This window comes from Anguilla rostrata, chromosome 15 (assembly GCF_018555375.3).
Source record: "Anguilla rostrata isolate EN2019 chromosome 15, ASM1855537v3, whole genome shotgun sequence".
Taxonomy (NCBI): Eukaryota; Metazoa; Chordata; class Actinopteri; order Anguilliformes; family Anguillidae; genus Anguilla; species Anguilla rostrata.
Window position 1 is genome coordinate 25,637,377 of NC_057947.1, and position 18,587 is coordinate 25,655,963.

Below are 18,587 nucleotides of genomic sequence, written 5' to 3' on the forward strand. Positions count from 1 at the left end.
GTTGAGATAGGCTATATCCAGCAGATATACTTTTTGGCGTACCTTTTTGTTCTCAGGTAGTGAACAGATCTTGGCTTCTCCTGTCAAAGATGCAGACCGACTCTGGCCAGAATTCTCCTGCTGGGGTGACATGGTTTCCATTAAAGCTGATATATCCAAGAGAAGGCAGGACAGTGCGCGCTTATTTCCACAACCATCCAAAATGTGTCAAGCCACACAACATATGACAAAGTAATCAGGAGCTGTCGGAATCTTCATTCATTTGCGACATTTCTCACGCGCAGCCAGTCCCGTGTAGCTATGACTGCAATCACTGCAAATAAGAGAGAGCAAGTACACCGTCCTTTTAGTTCCAATTTGACGATGAGAGGGATCAGCTGGTACGCAGCCTTCCGCGCCCCGCTCTTTACTCGCACTGAACTCGAAGTGCGCAGGCTGCGCTCCTTCTTTTGCTTACAGCTACAGAGGAATTCGCCTCCGCGATTTGCAGCTGGCGCGTGTTTCTAATGACGTCCTCATCGGCTCGTATTCAGAGAGCTGTTCCAAGGTCGCAATTACAATTGTAGTCTTCAGGTTAGCTAGAGGAGCCAAAATAAACAGAACTCTCCACAAAGAATCGCTCGTGATTTATCCACCTACGACAAATGATTTCTGTGTCATCATGTCTTGAAGCAAAGTTTGAAATTACATTTAATGTATCATTTTTGTACGAGTTCTGTGATTCCCATCGCAATTGCATCGTGGTCAGTTTAACATACTACGGATTTTCCGTTGTATGTTCATTCTAATCGAAATATGTATCTATTGAATCCTGCTCAAAGTGCAATAGCCTATCGGATACTTCGACTTCGTTAATATAAATTGGCGAATGTGTTGTACAAAGTCGGAAATGAGAATTTGGGTTCACGTGTCACAAGCCAAATATGGAATTATCTGTGGTTAAACACTCCGTTATCGGCATTCTAATTTGTGGGTTTAATATGGTCTGTTGTTTTGCTATAACATTATTGCGTTTCGCCAGACTCGGCGTGCTGTGTGCAGGGCATTTAGGTATTTTCTCTTTTTGAGTCATCGTGCGGTGCGCATTTTTCCAGACATCTCACCTATTGCTCAGACACTAATAGATATACACGACTACATATGAAATATGAAAGGGTCCTCGATCTTATAGACAGAATAGTTGAATCGGTTGGAAATATCTTGATTTGTGTTCAAATTGTTGATCTTCTACCAAAGGAGGAGAATTTAGGTTCACAGTGAAACGAGGTTGAACGGTGACTTGATTGAAGTGCATAACATCATTAAAGGGAACATATGTACTGCAAAATCGACTTCAAACAATATTTACAGAAAAGAACCAGAGGGCATAGGTGAACACGTAACATCAGTTTTATACTGACACTAGAAAGCATTTCTTCACACAGAATATTATTATTGCATGGACAAATTAGATGGCTATGACTCTGGGATATAAAATAATAAGCATAAACATGGTGATAGATACGCTCCAGATTGTTGAAAAAGCAACAAGCTCAAGTGAGTAGAAAGGCCTGTTCTTGTTACTATACATTATCATATTTTTTGTACTTGTCTCATTTCAAATATTTCAAAGATAAATATTTATACTGTTGAGCCCATGTTCAACTTTAGCCTTTCATAAACTTTTCTATACTCTTGTCCTGCAGATAGACTTAAGAGTGGAATTATAAGTTTCCAATTTAAGATATACTGCAATAGGAAAGAATTTGAAATAGACTTGGATAGCCCTGCACCTATCTTTTACAACAGTAAAAACATGCACCAAGTCTATGACCGGTGAAATTATCAGAAAGAGGCAAACGTCTTGCTGTCTAAATAACGCGGGCCATTATATATCCTATGGCACAAAGAGGAAATAAACTGATTTCCTGGTGTGCTGCCTAATTCCCTATCTGTTATTGTGCACATCTAACGAACACCAGGCTTAACAAGCTAAGTAAATCTTTGCTTTTCCAGATAAAGTTTTATGAGACTTTTGGAAGATAAGAGTGGGTTTGGTGAAGTAAACGAGACAAAGCATTTGTGAGGTAGTTTTGCAGATCATAGCCTGATAGTTAACTGGTAAACATTTGGGAACACATTGTACCTGTGGCATTTTGGTTTAGCTCTGTTACAGTGCGTGTAAATCAGACACATAACTTGAATTTATTCAGTAAACATTTGGTTTGGTAAAAGGATAATATATAAAATGTAGGCAATGTTAGTTTTTCAGGGGGAAAAAAAGACAATAAGGACAAAGCAAAAATATATCAGTACAGGCATTATTTAGCAGACACTCTAAACCAGAGCAACTTACACAACATTTTTACATAGCATTTACATTGTATCCAATTATACAGCTGGATATATACTGAAGCAATTAGCAGGTTAAGTACCTTGCTCAAGGGTACACCAGCAGCGTCATACCGGGGAACTGAACCTGCAAGCTTTAGGTTACAAGAACAACTCATTACCCATTATACTTGAATTCTCAATAATACTGAATAATAAACAGCAATGGTCATAGGTTGCCATGCCGGCAGCCAGTACTGGTCGGTATGGCTGATGAACTATTCATAGCTGCCAACAGTTATGAGTGTTTCCCTGTTGGGTGGGCCCTCCAAGAGCTACCACTGGCTTGCCAGATTATTTTTTTACCCCCCTTTTTTTGCAACTGAGAACAATTTTAATACATGTATTCACGAAACATATGAGCAGTAATATTAATTATACTTGACTTCGATAATGAATTCAAGAACTCTTATTTTTGCCAAATAATAATCAATTGCATGTGCATAGCAGGCATTTTGTTCAGTACAGAGAGAGTACGTAGGATATTTTCATACCTTAATTTTGTGTTTAAATCTGTGGATTTATGGGTTTTGGATCAACTGGAGAATGTATGTAACAAATATAATCCTAAATAATATGAGCTTTTATTATTATAGTTCCCATATTTTATTATTTTAATATTTGTATACTTTCATCTTCATTAGTGGTACTGTCCCTCTTTGACAACATTAAAGAATACTAGTTTAAAAAAAGAAAAGAAACATTTATCAGACTGTGGCTGTTTCTTTGATAATTAGCTTTAGTGATGTATGGCTGTATGAAAATATTAGCACTGCTAAGCTTGGTAACTGATACATGTCAACTGCATGTCCACCTTTCAAATTCATCTCAACTGTGCCCTAGGAGTGCCATGAGTTATAAAACCAGAGAGAAAGAAATAAAAAATGGCGAGGCAGAAAGGGGAAAGAGACAAGAGCGGAAATAAGGGGAGAAAAAAGGCAGCAGAGATGCTACACGCATAAACAAGGAGAGGAGAGGGAGGGGGGAGGAGAGAGAGACAGAGAGAGAGAGAGAGAGAGAGAGAGAGTGAGAGAGAGAGAGAGAGATGAAAAATAGTGGAGAGACGCAGGGTGTTTTAACAGACCAAAGAGTTTGGCTGAGATTGTTTGCCTCCGATGTCTGTTGATAGCATAACCCCTCCAGTTAAACTGATGAACACACAGCACCACCAGCACCTAAGTAAATATAGGAGGGGTTCTACCCTGTGCCACACCTCAGCCTCTGAGTACAGGGTGTACGACACAGAGCACTTTCCTCAGACAACTGCGCTAGGCACAGGCTCTGCTGCACAGCCACCGTTGGCAGTGAAACTCACAAGGCATGTTGTGTCACAAAAGGAAGTCATTTCTTTTGCGGGTCAAGTCCGGGGTCTGACCCAGCAAACCCAAAAGAACACACAGGCAGGAACAGGAGATTGTGCCCCGGACTCAGAGGTGAAGAATCACCCGAAATCATTGGGCAGTTAACCCTTTTCACACTTGCAGCTGCACCCTGAAACATTCCAGAGCTTGATGACAGCCCGAGTCAGCATTTTGGAAAGGTTGCTCCGGCAATTTACTGGCTCCAGAGCTCGTAGCATTGACTGAAATCTTCTGTTTTGACATTGGTGGGAACAAAGCCATAACATTGTCAAATCAAACATGCAAAACTCGACTTGTTTTGCGACAACATCTATCCCGCTGCATTGTTTCTTTGTAGCCTACCGCATAAAAATAACAGTAACCTGAGCATTTGGCATACGCTAACTAAATTATATTTTATTGACTAGATACAAAGGTAGTGCTGTCACTATCGCACATTCATGTCATGTAGTTATACCTTCCCTTAGGTGTACGTGCTCATTACAATGTGGCAGGACATTAGCTGCTATGATTGATTCACTTTTTCCTCTTCAGCAAGCTACACACTCTCGGTTAGTGTAATGAAAGTGGGCTACACCAAAAGTTAACAAAATCATAGGCCTACCTCTTTGGGACTGTACATATCTTGGTTGTGCTCTTGATCTACTTCCATCCCATTGACAATTACTGGCACCATCTGTGTGGATGCTATCAATCGGTGAAAATAAGAGTCACTGATCGTATAAAAGAGAAGCCGCAAGCTTTTCCAAGAATGTTAATACGGTAGTGTTCCGTGTTCCACAACTGAAAGTGGCTTTAAATGATATAAATGAAGGACGCCTGAACAGAGATTTCATTTACTGACGTACACCAGGCGCCCAAAACTCTTTCGGTTAGTACTGCTGAGCAGGGTATTTTATCTGCGCGGGTTTACGACAGTGGTTATCACACACTGATTGCTTTGTGTTTGATTTGCGGTGTATTGAGAGAGAGAGAGTGCTGTGTGGCCTCCTATATCGCCTCAGGGTCTCTTACTCTGAGCTTGAGGACACACAACCTCTCACGGAAGAGTCCGGAATCCCCTGCGGAATTCCTTTACAGCTGTGGACGATCCGGGGCTTGTGTCGTACCTAGATATGGTAATGCAGGGGGAAATGTTGTATAACCCGGGCGGATTCACAGTCAAAGGAACTCCATATGGAGGAGGAATTGTAGAAAGGCTTCAGTCCTATTACTTTTACATCCTCAGAATTTGTGAGGTGAGGCGACAAACAGAAGATGCCAGAAAGGCTTCTTTCATGGCACTTCTTGTCGTGGTATTGAGTAACATTTAGTCTTTCTGCCATTGTTCATGTCCATTTAGAATGTAGCTCAATCTTGTGCGTGATTTCACTTGAAACACTGAAAAGTGTTCCAAAGCCTCTTCAGATAAAGAAGATTATTATTAGGGTGGCAGGCTGAAAATCTCTTTTATCTGATTGGTTGGGTTGAAGGCAGGATGCTGCCTCTTTACACAGGGTAATGAATTTAGGAGGAATTTGCATGGGCTTCATACGTCTGGGAAGACAGCACCAGACCATCTCCTGATCAACCTTCAGGCATCACCATGATGGGATTCCACATTGTCGTGGTAACAAAAAGCCAACAGTCATTTAAAGGTAAAATTATTATGCCAAATATTTTGTGAAGTTGCAGGAATCTTCAAACGGCAGGGAGACTAATCAGTGACCTGGAGAGGAGAGGAACAGGGACGGTGGTAAATCAGACGGAGTACAGCAAGGGTCAGCAGACATTTTGCTGCTGTCCAGGGCCCTAGGCCCTAGCAGTATGTATCCATATATCTCTCTAAATGGCTAACATCCTTAGTCTCCCCAGTAGAAAGGGAAGGTTAATTGGCACAAGATAATGATTAGTTTAGCTGTTATACAGGGCAAACCCTGCTGGATCTGCAAGATGCTGAGCTGTTGCATAGAGTGTGTGTAAATCTCCTGTGGACTGTCCATGATGAGGGGGGGTCTCCTGGGGTCACAGTGTTGTGTGCATCGCTCCCCTCTTTTCTCCTCTTTTTCTCCTTCTCTTTCTGCTCCTCCACTTCAAAAGTTTTGCAAGGTGGAGTGCTGAGGTTTGGCTTGCAAAGACACCCAAATGTAGTGATTCAAGAAAGGGGTCATGGTATTATTCAGAGGATCTCTACAATGAAAAATATATGTATTGCTATTTTAATATATTTTTTCATGATAACATTTCCCTGTTTCCACTAAATTGTTGTGCATTTAGTTCTCAACCTTCAAAACACAGCACTCCACACAAAGCTCTATAGCACAGTGTTCCACACACACAGCATTCCACCAACACAGAGCTCTATAGCAGTGTTCCACACACACACTGTTTCACAGATCTCCACAAACAAGGTCAGGCTATCACATAAGATGCCAGTGCTGTTCCCTATACTGTGCATCATGAAGAAAGCCTGACTCAAATGACTCAAAAGGCACACTGAAGTAAAACAGGTCAAATAGGATATGAGCCTCAGGGCCTTCATATATATTTGCACCCATAATAAGATCATTTAAATTAAATGTTTTACTAATTGCTTACATTCTCTGGATTTAATCATTTATAATGTAACTCTTGGTGTACAGTATGTTCAGAATATGGAAAAATTGTATTGAAACTACACACCAAAACACCCACAGGTCTTTAGTCAGTTAGACTCCCAAACAGAGCAGTTTTCTCACAACATCACTGCAGCCCATGCTCACTGCTTCCACTCTCTCATCATGAGTTACCCAAACCCATCCCATCCTGTATCAAGGGTAAACTTTTCCTTCCTCAAATTAGGGGATGGGGCTGCTGCATTTGGGATGAGTGAGACAGAGGCACCAGGGGGAGCTCCAGAGTCCCTGTCCTAGACCTGGGATCTCTCCAATGTTCCACCACCATCACTCCCCCCCCCACCCACCCACCTCCATTTCCCGCCAGTACCCCTTACGACACAATCCCATCACTCACCTAATAAAGCTCCAGCAATTTCATTAAGCGCCTCACAAAGGATTGTTCTGTCTCACTGAATGCGTTGACAATTCCATACCCCTCAGGCCATACAGTACCTGGGATTACACGCTCGACATTTCTACAAACTCCTGCCAAGAGAAGGTTGCGTCCTCTGGACAGAGCCAATTTCCCAGAAAGATTTTGAAACTGCGGCATGTTTACAGCATTGCACAACTTGTGAGTCTGACGTTCGAATTCGTCAAAATAAAAAAAGTGATAAGTAAGTGATACGTGATCCGTTTAGTTCTGAATATATGTAAAACTTTTAAGCAGCTCCTGACCTTGTTTTTAGGTGAACCAAGGACAATTATTTATGCTAATTCAGTTAATTTGTTTACAGGGTCGCAGGAGATTAGCCTGATGAAACCATGAATCCCAATTCTCCTCTGTAGCAAGCTATTCTGCTGGAGCATGTGGTATGCTGCTTAATTGTACCTTATGCAATGAAAGCTTGAAAGCATGCAGAATTAGAATGGGTCAGCAGACTGGTCAGTAGAAGTCATTACGCTAAATGATATTAACATGAAATATAACATTTTAAGGTAAACAAAATGAGGTACATCCAGATCTCATTAACGGTGCCCTAAAATGGATTCTCTGGGCTGACTACCGTGTCATTAGCAGGGTAACCCCACTGCACGGTGCCATGGCAACCCAGTAATGCTCGGCTCCATCAGCCATCTCTCTACCTATCTCTCCATTATTTTCTTACTCTGTCTTTCTCTCCAGTGTTTTTTTACTCTGTCTTTCTCTGCACTGCTTCTGTTCTTCTCTGCAGATCTGGGTAACGCCCAGGCGTGTGATCAAAAAGGGGGGGGGGGGGGGCAACGCTGCTGGGAGAAATTCCTGGGCCCAGGACAAAATTTTCTCTGTGTGTATCATTCAATAATATTTACCGCAAGTTGACATACCGTTGGGCCCCTCCCTCCCTCCCTCCCTCCCTCCTCCAGGGCCCGGGACAACGTACCCAGCTGTCCCCCCCGGACGGCGGATCTAGGGCCGGGGCCGCAGTAACTGAGACTGAGAGACTCATCCAAAAGCTGGGGCCTGCTGATTCTGATGCTAATGTCATGTGACGCATTCGCACATCACCTGATCAAAAGGCTCAATTCCTTCCTGCTGTATTTATTTCTGCTCGCCTAGCGGATGCCCAGGGTGGTTTACACAGCTTACGTGTTCTTGAACTGGACCGGCTCTGGATAAATACCTTGCTTAATGGTCCAGCGGTAGGGCCCAGCCAAGGAACTGAACTGCATCGTTTGGCTTAATCAGCTCCTTAAGGAGTACTGTATGTTATACTACTGTGTGTGTGTGTATGCGTGTGTGTGTGTGCACGTGTGTGTCTGGTAGAGACATGTGAATCCGCGCATGTGTGTACTGCATGTGTGTGTATGAGCGCACGTTCTCTGAGGCTTATGAGCTGTAATAATATCTCCCATGCTTTGAGGGAGGGTCTAATTACAGGGTCTTCCACTGAGGGACAGGTTCATTTTCCCTACGCCCCTCCGACCCAGGGCCCCCTCAGAGTACCCCTCAGAGAGGGAGAAAGGATGATCACACGGAGAGCGACTCCTAACACTGGGGAGATGAAACAGCCCGTCGGACAGCAGCGTTCTTCTCCCCGCTCCCCGGCACCCGCGCAGACCAGCGAGGAGCCCGGTCCTGTCTGACCCGCTCCTCAGCTCAAACACACAGCAGTGCACACACGACTACTACGACTACTGCTCTCTGTCTGTTCCTTCTGTTCATCAGGCATTGCATCTGCTACAGATCCACAGTGACCGCCTCCCCCCCCACCTTGATTCGTAGTTTCCTGTTTATCCACACATAGCGTCCACACACACACATACCACAGGTCAGTGTACATCAGTTCACTGTTTAACACATTCACACATGGGTACACTCATTTCAGGCACTCAAATAACGTGCCCACAATCCTAGTGAGTAGTTTACAGTTTACAGTTTTCCTACACAATTCACTTAATACTGCTTTCCTTGTATCAAAGTTTATATAGACTCTTAGTTAGCCTCTTTCCGCAGCTCTTTGCCATCACTGGACAGTGCCCTACACACAGCCTGCTACTGTACAGCTCTGGCTAGAAGCCCTCCAAAGGCTCATTAAAACACATGAAAAGAGTACCGAGCAGATGCTAATTTCAGTGACACTCTAACGAAGCAACAGGTCATTTCATTGCTAAATCACACCAGCACTTTTCAAATTCGCCTTCCGCCTTTCTTTAAGATTAAATGCGAACACAAGTTTGCCTTGGGGCAGGTACTCACAGTGGTCTGGTGGAACTCCCCACAGCTTCCCGCCCTGGACATCGGAGCCCCCCGAGGCGGGCTGTCACCCCCCAGCACAGGCTCCATGTCCGTGAGCTCCACACGGAGGAAAGACAGCTGTTACAGGCGCGGTCTGGTCCTCCACACAGGCACAGGGTCCGCGCAGGACGGAGGGTCTGGCTGTGCTCCAGGGGTAGCCAGCGCAGGGCGCAGGCAGCGTCCTCAGACACACGCAGCACACACTCCGCGCACACACACCGCGCATACACAGACCGCACACACCAGCATGTCTCCGGCACTCAGATTAGGCCACTAAGGTCAAGTGGAAGAAACCTCTCTCAGAAAAGAAGGGGGTGGGGCCTGGCGGTTAGACAGAAGAAAGAAAAGCGAACTTTCCTCAGTCCTGTTGGCGTCCGTATGCCTGTACATGTGTATGTGTGTGTGGGTGTGTGCGTGTCCGTGCACACATACTCAAGGGTCTCATTTTCACTAATTATCACATTATAGACATTTATGTCTAATTTCTCTTTTTCTCAATCTCCTCTTTTTATCACAGAATCAATTACGAGATTTACTTTTTGATGAAGTGCCAAGATAACAGAAGGAGGCAACAGATCACTTGAGCCTTTTTGGCTATTGTAGACTAAACACCAAAGTCAAAGAGGCGTGCAGCAAGATTAGCCAAGAAAACAAACACCTCTCACTTAACCTTGCACCCTCTGCGTCACCAGGACCAGCAACATCCAATCACAACGTCCAGTTATGAATTGTCTCTCAACCGCTCCAACCAATGCCTGATTTGACCTCCAAGTCAAACAGGCCTATATTACAGTATGTATTTATTCAGTGCTTCAAAGGTGTATTTGTGGTCGGGATCCCAATCCATGCAAACCACCGCATGCAAACAGAACTGGGGACATCATTTGGTGTGTGAAAGCACAGATACATCTATTAGCTTAGCTTACAACAAGGCCCCTGTCAAGGAAAATTGTTTTCCAAATGAATGTTCGGTAATTTCTCTCTCAATCTGAGAAAGATTTCCGCCAGCAGTTCATATGCATTTGTTCATCCACGAGCCATGTTATCATGCCAGCAGAATGTGAATCTATGTATCTGTTTACCTTAAACTATCTGTGGTGTTCATGATTTGCCCTTTCATTTTCAAATGCACAGCTCACGTGGACGACGGTTGCTGTTCAGTCTTTGTCTGCATTTATGTCCCAGTTTAGTCTATTGTGAATATGGGTGGCAATAAACTTAAATGAGTCCATTAAGTTTAAAGAGTGAACATGCATGCTGCCAGTCAGCACCCCTCTCCACTCTGCAGCCCATCAGCTGAGCCGTGCCCTGGTAACCAGGGTACTCACTTGTGCACGATGGGCCAAGGATAAAACCGTCAAAAGAAACCTTCCCTCCCCTCCCTCCCTTCCTCTCCCCCTCTCACCCACCCTCTCCTTCACCCCATCCCTCCCATCCCTCTCTCTCTCCCTCCATCCCTTTCTCCCTACAGGCAGTTACATGCCATTCTCTAAGGCTGCTGGTCACAGTTGGAACCAACACAGCCAGAAACACATCTACTTCCTGGCAGGATGACACACATTGCTGGCTGAAGTTATTATAATCATTCCTCCAAGTTCAACTGTGTATAGTTCCCTGCAGTACAAACTTTTATTAGTCATTCCCATTACCAGGAACTACAGTGAGAGGTTAGCAGTTTCGGAAAGTGCACCTGTAAGTGTAATAGTGCTGAGCAGGAGTTTGGCTAGATGACTTAAGTTAAGCCTGCATTCATGCACTTAGGTGATTGAGATAGAGATTAGAAGAATTAGAAAATGTCATTTTCTTTATTCCAGAGAAAAGTAGAGGTGTGTGAGGGTAAGATATAGTAACAAGAGGTAGGTTAAAAACCATAAAAGCATTTCAAAGTGACTCCTGTTTTTACTTATTAAAACAAATGATAAGCCTTTTAATACGGATATAACCAATATTAATGCCAAGGATTAGAAAATGTATTGTGAAGTTAACTCTTAATTCAGGTCTGATTCATCTTCAACAGCCAGCTGCCTACAAAAGACAATCGACCTTAACATAATATCATGAGTTCTGGGAAAGAAAAAAAATTCTTCCAATTGTCTTGTGTCATGCTGCAGTCATTATCTTATTAAACACTACACATTCAAATCTCGCATGAGTTTTCTCCTTAAATCCATCCTTAATCTTAGCTTGTCTAAAGACAGAAGGCAATTGTTATAAAAGGGTTTTTGTTCCCGTTGTGCCTAATTATGGCTGTAAGATTCTCTTTCTTCTCTAAATTTGGTCGGATTCGCACACAGTACAGTACACAAAAATGAATAGGAGTCTTGACATAACAGCATAAAAACATAATAACAAAATTATATATAATATAAACATTTTAAATAAGAAGAATTTAAGCTCCTAGAATCAACTGTAGCAGAGTATTCCATACATTCTTATGAGATGTGAACATATGGAACTGACCTCCGTTCTGTTATAGTCAATGTTCAGCTTTCAAAATATTTTCTCTGCATTGTCGTCATGATAGGAATGATCAATGGGTTCAAATGTTTGGCCAAAATTAAAGGGAATTTCAGGTTTTACCAGTTTAAACCAAAATTCCAGAAACTCTAATTGTAAACAACTGGGGTGTCTGTGCTGTATATATATGTATATTCATATATATATATATATATATATATATATAAAATTACTAGCAGCAATAGAAATATGGATACACTTAATATAATAATGAATACGTACTTCTTATTTGTGATATGGCTATGAAAGGGAGTGTTGTGGCGAAGCCGTCACCTTTCTCCACAAAAGCTGCGTTACTGCAGGAGCCTGCGCCGTCCTCCTCAGCCGCTCCTCCGGGCCTGCGCGCACAATGAAGGCTTCTGTGAGCCACGGCATATGCCCTGACCCCCTCTGACCGGCCACTCTCTGCTGTCTGCCGCAGGTAAACACTCCTGAGGCGACAGCGGAGGGGTGAGGTGAGGGTGGGGGTCCGGGGGGGGGGGGGTGCGTGTATTCGCAGAGGCACCGTGGGGGATGAACCCCCTCGTACGCAGCTAATGGATTCTCTCGCCGGCTGCTTTTTTTTCGGTTTCAGCAATCACAGAAATGCGGCACGGCGAGGTCGTTATGACGAGTTTGCCTCTAATCGATGGGGACTGCCGAGAGCTCCAGGGGAGACACAACGTTCTCACAACGTTTCTCCTACGTTGCTGCCGTCCCATTAGGTCACAGCCCTGTGGAAATATCTCACGTGTTCGCTATAGGTACTGTAGTTTGAGTTAAATTATAGGACTCCGTATGCTTGACCCAGATTAAGTCAAGCGTACAGTTGCCCACTGTTGTTCTGTAGGTACGCCCTATGCCATGGTGACTTCTAGCAATTTCTATCTGATGGTGGTAACTGAAGATCACAGGGCTGACTTCACCGGGAGGTCACGACCCTTCTCAATCATATCACATAGGCTCTTTTCCCCACCAAACACGCGAATGTAATACCACTGACCTAGTTTTGAGTGCCTGTGTTTTCGTCTTCCACAGAAGTGGCGCAGATATTCAGAATTCACTCAAACTGTCATTGAAAAGCTGCTTAAAACATTTCCTAAGATTTGTTTTGCAGGATTCAGAAGAGAAGAGTAAATGTTGACTACCGCACTTATCCAACTGTTTGACAACCTAAAGATATAGACCACTAGTGTGAAAGGCCATTGGTTACAGTACAATTGGTTTATCCTAGGTTTGGTGTGGATTTGAACTGTGCAGATTATTATTTTTATTTTTATTTTTTTGAATTACAGATTAAATCATTGCACATAAGGTTCAATTGATCAGGTCAACGAGATTGGGACTGTACTGATTTGGTCTTAAAAATAGTGTACACAGCTGTGACATGTGATAGCTTGGTTCACGTTTCAGACGTGGCCACGTGGAGACAGTACTATACATGATTCCCCACCTCGCTACACCTGAAATATTAAATAAACATTCAGTTATATCTACTGAGATGGCAGCAGTCATACGTAGCTGCAGTCACAGAGCTGTGTACAGCTTCAATGGATCAAATAGCAATACAATCACATGATTCACAGAGCTCCAGTGACTGAGGGTTACTGACAGATATTGTAGTTTTCCAGGCATCACATCCTCACCATGCACTCAATGCCTTTCCACTGAAATCAATCTGAACATAGAACTCAGAACTCACTTTTATATAGATCAGAGGTAACCAAGATGTCCCAGGGTGGTGGAATAATGGCAGTTCTGATTGACATAATCTTGTTTCCACATCTATTTAAAGACAAGCAGCAGGAAAAACGCTGGAAATAGACATTTCTTAAGGTGATGCATTTTCACTTTCTCTCTCACTTCTGTTTTTAGGACAAAATAAGTCACCACAGGGCACAGATTCTAGATCAGAGGTGGAAAATCCAGGTTCAAAAAGTGAAAGTCCAAGTCCAAGCAGCACCTCTCCAACTACACGCATTTCGCATAGCGTATGTTAAAACGCATCACTTATGAAATGTCTCGTTGCAACCACCCTTTAACAAAGAAACAGGTGTTCCTTTTCCCTCATGTCCAACCCTGCCCACGTGGGCCATTAATGACGTTTACATGTTAATTTAATCATGTGAACGCTGTCCATGCACAGCCCCATCCACACACCTCACACCTCCGCGTATTCAGTGCTTCTCAACAGACGGCACGATCTTGCGGTGGAAAATCAGATCAGACCCTGCCATGGAAAGTCGCGTGTTACGAAATAAGCCACGTGAACCGGAGAAGTCTTTCTGTTTTTCGAAGTTTAAGTAATGGCTGTTTCGATAATATCGCCTGCTATCTGTGTCCCGACCCTTTTGGGTGTGTTGGTGTCTGAGTCATGAAATATGAACCATTTTAGTAATTTCTTGAACTTGCTGAACTGAAAGATTCAGTTATGTAAGCCAGACAAGAATATCAAATAATATACCGGCATCCATTTTCATCACTTTTGTTATATTAGCAGTCATAACTGGTATGGTGCAAGAACTAGAGGCAGTTGTTTGGATTTATCCAGTGGCCCTTAATATCCCAACAATGAGCTAAATTGTTCGATGCAATCTGGCATATATTGTGTTGTGATTTTTGCATGTGTTTCTTATCAACTGATAAATAGAGCATGACGTTATGTGTAGAGAGATTATTAGTACTCTTGTCAAATTTCTAAATGTCTAAAGTCAGTTACTGGGCAGATAGTGTATGTCAGGTTTATACATAATTTGTAACACATTTTTATGCCTGCTTTTTTTTCTCTTTTGTATTCGTAGGCCCATGTATTTGTGCTGCACGGGCAGGTGGTGCATATGTGTGTGTGCCTGTGTGTTTGTGCATATCAGTGTGCGTATATGTGTGTGTGTGTGTATATATGTGTACACACACAAACGTATCTCTTTAGATGTGTATAGATAGCCCCTCAGTTTTCTGTCTATAAAACAGCTCTGTCTGCTGCCCGAATGCATTATTATTCTATTTATTCCTGCCCATGCTGTGCTGTTGACCTATTTTTCAGCAGTTGATGAACTCACTTCAGATGATGTGCACTTAATCAGTGGCATATGATGTGGTGTTTATTGACCTAATTTATAAGCACGTTCATTTAATTCACTTGGCAGGCACTTTTAAAGAACCTGTGGCTCAGTGATAATGGAAGAGCCTGTCATGCACTTAATTATAACAATATTTCAACTACTCCCATGTTGGTCTGTCCTGCTTTCTATGACAATGTCCTATTTCAAATAGCCTTTGATATATCGATACCAAAACCGTTATATAGCAAGCTAATTATGAAATTCTAAAATGGCCAAACATCCCAGATAGTCAGATCACACTGGAACATGACTGGCTCCATCAACTACAATTGGATGTTAAACAGCCTACATTAAACAGTAAGCAAAAGAGTCTGGGTAGCATGCAGAGACAGCACAGCATTGCCATGCTCACCCCCCCCCCCCAATTCCTTACATTTCTAAAATGCATTGTCTTTGAAATCAGTTATTGTAAAGCAGTATGGAACATAAGCAACATCCTCAAAATATTGTCTCTGTATCTCTCTCTCTCTCTCTCTAGTGTGTAATGATAAGAAGACAAAACCATCTATTGAAGCTCTCCCTCCTTGGACGATGCTACAGCCAATCACAGGCCATCTTCTAAAGCTCCTGGTCACACTTGCCACTAGCACAGCCTAGATACAATGCCAGACTGTGAGGCACATCCACACACTGGAACACAGCTTGTGTCTTAATACAATAGGCCCCCAGAAAATTTTTACTTTTATTCTCACTAATAGTGTTTGTAGGTTCAACAGTAGTTGAAAAGCCTGCCGGATTGTGACCTAGATACATTTGAGTAATGTTACCGCACCAGACATCAAAAACTAATTTCCTCATCAGGTGAACCAAAGGGCAGATAAAATTGCTCGCTCAAAACTGGATGATGACCTCGCTGGGGCATGTGTGTATGTCTAGATGGAGCATGGACGACAATGGCGTCATTGTCCATCATCTGGCTTCTGCAATCCTACTGATGGAAAGTTTGGGGGAAAAAAAGTCTGAATGTGTCCACAATGTCAGCTCTTCAAATTGCGGTCCCCACATAACCAGAAAGAGTGCCCATAATGCCCCTGCAATTCGGCTCTGTTATGTGTCATTACTCCCACCATTACGAGCTTTTCATCTGCACACCACCGCCACTGCTAAAAACACCTTGTAACAACTGCACATTCAGACACATAAGCGGGAACAGGTAAAGAATGGGGAGGGTTTTCCGTTGCCATGGAATCCCTTGCATCATAATGCAATAACGATTTCTTTGGTCTGCTGGGTGCCAGCTATTTCGTCCACCCAATACAATAACTAGGCAGCTGGCAGACTGCGGGCTGACGGGAAGCAACATATCGCCGCGCAAATAATGGAGGACAAAATTACGGGAAAATTACGGAGGATTATAGAGCGCACCCTCTGTAAGCCCTGGGGGGCTGTGCAGAGAAGATGAAGCCTTGCACTAAGAAATTGGGAAGGCCTCCATTGAAAAAAAAAGAAAAAAAAAGCTTTTAATCCAGGGCTAGGACATGTCTGAGAAACCAGCCCTGAATTACAAATTGCATCTACAAAAAGTAGATGTTTTGAGGGCCATGTAAGCACAAACGTGTGTGAAAGCGTGATTCACATCTGTGGTGAGCACGACAGACAAACGCTCTCATTGGTCATCTTTTTAGCATTTACCGTCATTTAAACTATCAAAACAAATCCACAGAAAAAAAGGGAGGGGTAACCTTGGCAACCAAAACCACAACAAGCACCCTCCCCCAGATATTAAAAAAACAGCAATACTTTGACCCTGGCCACAGGCGTCCAGCACATGAGACAGGAAATCGTTGGCCATAAATGTGCATGCTGAAGGAATCACAGTCAGAGTGACTGAGGGATGAGCAGGCAGTGGGGCAGGCAGTGGTGCAGTGGTGCAGATGGTGTGATGGGGCAGATGGGGCAGATGGGGCAGTTATTTCTCTTAAAGCTCCGTGTTCGCCACGTTTCACTGCGGTTCGATTTTGGCCGTGTTTCGCCTTCTTATCAAGTATACTCCCAGCTTAACCCTCGAGTGTATCTGAGAACCAAACACATCCTCACAGGTCCTTTGTGAGTACTGTCCATTCAGATGCGCAGGCAGGACACACTGTCCGTGGGAATCTCCCCCCTCTCTCCCCTTTTTAAATGAAAGAATTGTGGAATGCTGAGGAGAAACAAACAGGGAGGCATGAGGTCACGGGGAGACTTGACTTCTGTCTCGGAGCGGGAGTGAAAGCCGGTTTCGGGCGCGCAGCGAGAGGGTTTCTCTCTTTCGCACGGAGTTGCTGAGGCAGAATTATTCCGCACAAATTCCGCGAGTGGATGTCAGCGGTTTCACTTCCCCCCGCTTTCGTTCCTACGAACCCTCTGAGGCGAAACGCTGCAAGGAGCCTGACGCTGCGTTAAAAGCATCGGCTTCACAGCTCAGGATAAGGGAGCTGTAATGATACAGCAAAAAAAAAAAATACGGGGACATTGTGATTTAAAATGCAGTTCACTGTTGCCAGAACTTCCCCTGAGTGTATGGGCTCTTAGAACTGAACCGAAGGGGAAGTTCATGTCAACGGTCCCACTGAACTCACAGATCATTTTTAATTACTTTTACCATCTAATCAGACCAGATCAGTAACAGACACCGCACCCCTGCCTTTCGAATACCCGCTTATCTCACATCTCAGCTTAACTATCTTACAGAGCAGGTGGTGGTAATGTTTCTAAAATGTATATTTTTGTGTTTTTTGACGTCTTAATCAAGGCAATCCCTTTATTATCATTAATGTCGGTGCGTAAAGTCATAAATGCCAGCAGTTCTTCCAAGTGAAATGCACAATCTCTCTTTTTTGAAGTCTGCATTAAATCCAGAGCTCTGGTAGATCCAAGCATTTTAGCCATCAAATTGGGTGGCGCGAAGGAGCTTTCCAAACATGGTAATGAAAGCACCAGCTCTTCAGCCGGCTTTGCGCTGCTTGTAAAGATCCTGTCAGGGCAATGGGACATCTCAAATTTTACTGCTATTTATTTGTTTCACATTCCTTAATGCAGGGTGGCATGCAGCACTTTCGTTTTTTTTTTTTTTTGTTGGTTTTGTTTTGCACGTGTCCGACAGCACGTTTACACTGGTGCGCTTGTAAAGCGATTTTTAACTGAAGGAACTCCAGCCCCTGTGTACATTAAAAGAGGGGGGGGGGGGGCATGTACAGCCGGTTCTAGGCATGTGCGACATAGGCGGTTGCTTAGGGCGCCGTCGGTACGGGGGGGGCGCCGAACGGGTCTGTAATCGCACCCGAACACCCCCGCCCCCTCCCCATCTCCCACCCCCACCGCGCCTGGATTCCCGCTCTGTAGAGTGGCCTTGGGCAGCACAGAGAGGCTAGGGCCAGGCCTGGGGAAGTGCCGGTAGCAGAGGTGAGACCTGTGACCTTTAGGCAGAGAAGCCTCTGGCCCAGTCCTGCACATTCCTGCACGTGCCAAGGCGCTGCAGCCCTAAAGAGAAGGAGCCGTCTCCGCAGACCAGGTGACCTGAACGAGCAGGACGCAGTCAGGCAGAGCGGGGTCAGAGAACAGCCCGACAGCCTTCCTCCATCAGAACAGCTCATCTGCGTTCACGCGTGCGCTCCAGACCAGTCCACGTTTCACAGAGCTGAGGTCTATAGTCCTGTAAACCATACGGATGGAGCCACTACAGCATCGGCGCACTGTAAGCAGTCTCACTCTGACTGAATAATATATACTCACTCGCCGCTCTACAGGACAAGACCATCGCACATGCACAGTAACATGGTAACAACGTTGTCACAACACCGTGTCAATATTATGACAGGGATGATACACGAGTGTTACATGCCAGCTAGGGCAGTGTGTAATTTTTCTAAAAATAGCAGTTTGCCGAGGAAATGGCTTCGGTGGA

General features: G+C 44.0%; 1 protein-coding gene and 1 long non-coding RNA gene across 4 annotated transcripts in view; both read right to left on the reverse strand.

Annotated features, from left to right (window-relative positions):
* LOC135240678 (rho GTPase-activating protein 20-like) overlaps positions 1-10,444 on the reverse strand; it is a 37,795-nt gene extending 27,351 nt beyond the window's left edge. Inside the window, exon 1 of one of the 3 annotated variants that reach the window (XM_064310503.1) lies at positions 9,048-10,444. In XM_064310503.1, the coding sequence (XP_064166573.1) occupies positions 9,048-9,134 (87 nt within the window). In that variant the 5' untranslated portion in view covers positions 9,135-10,444. Of the gene's footprint in view, positions 1-42; positions 691-9,047 lie in introns of those variants that run through there. The other 2 variants (XM_064310502.1, XM_064310501.1) reach the window with 2 other exon arrangements.
* An 86-nt stretch (positions 10,445-10,530) lies between these two features.
* The window catches only part of LOC135241398 (uncharacterized), a 29,576-nt gene continuing 21,519 nt past the window's right edge, over positions 10,531-18,587 (reverse strand). Inside the window, exon 4 of the long non-coding RNA XR_010325989.1 lies at positions 10,531-11,941. This is a non-coding gene — a long non-coding RNA (uncharacterized LOC135241398). The remainder of the gene's footprint in view (positions 11,942-18,587) is intronic.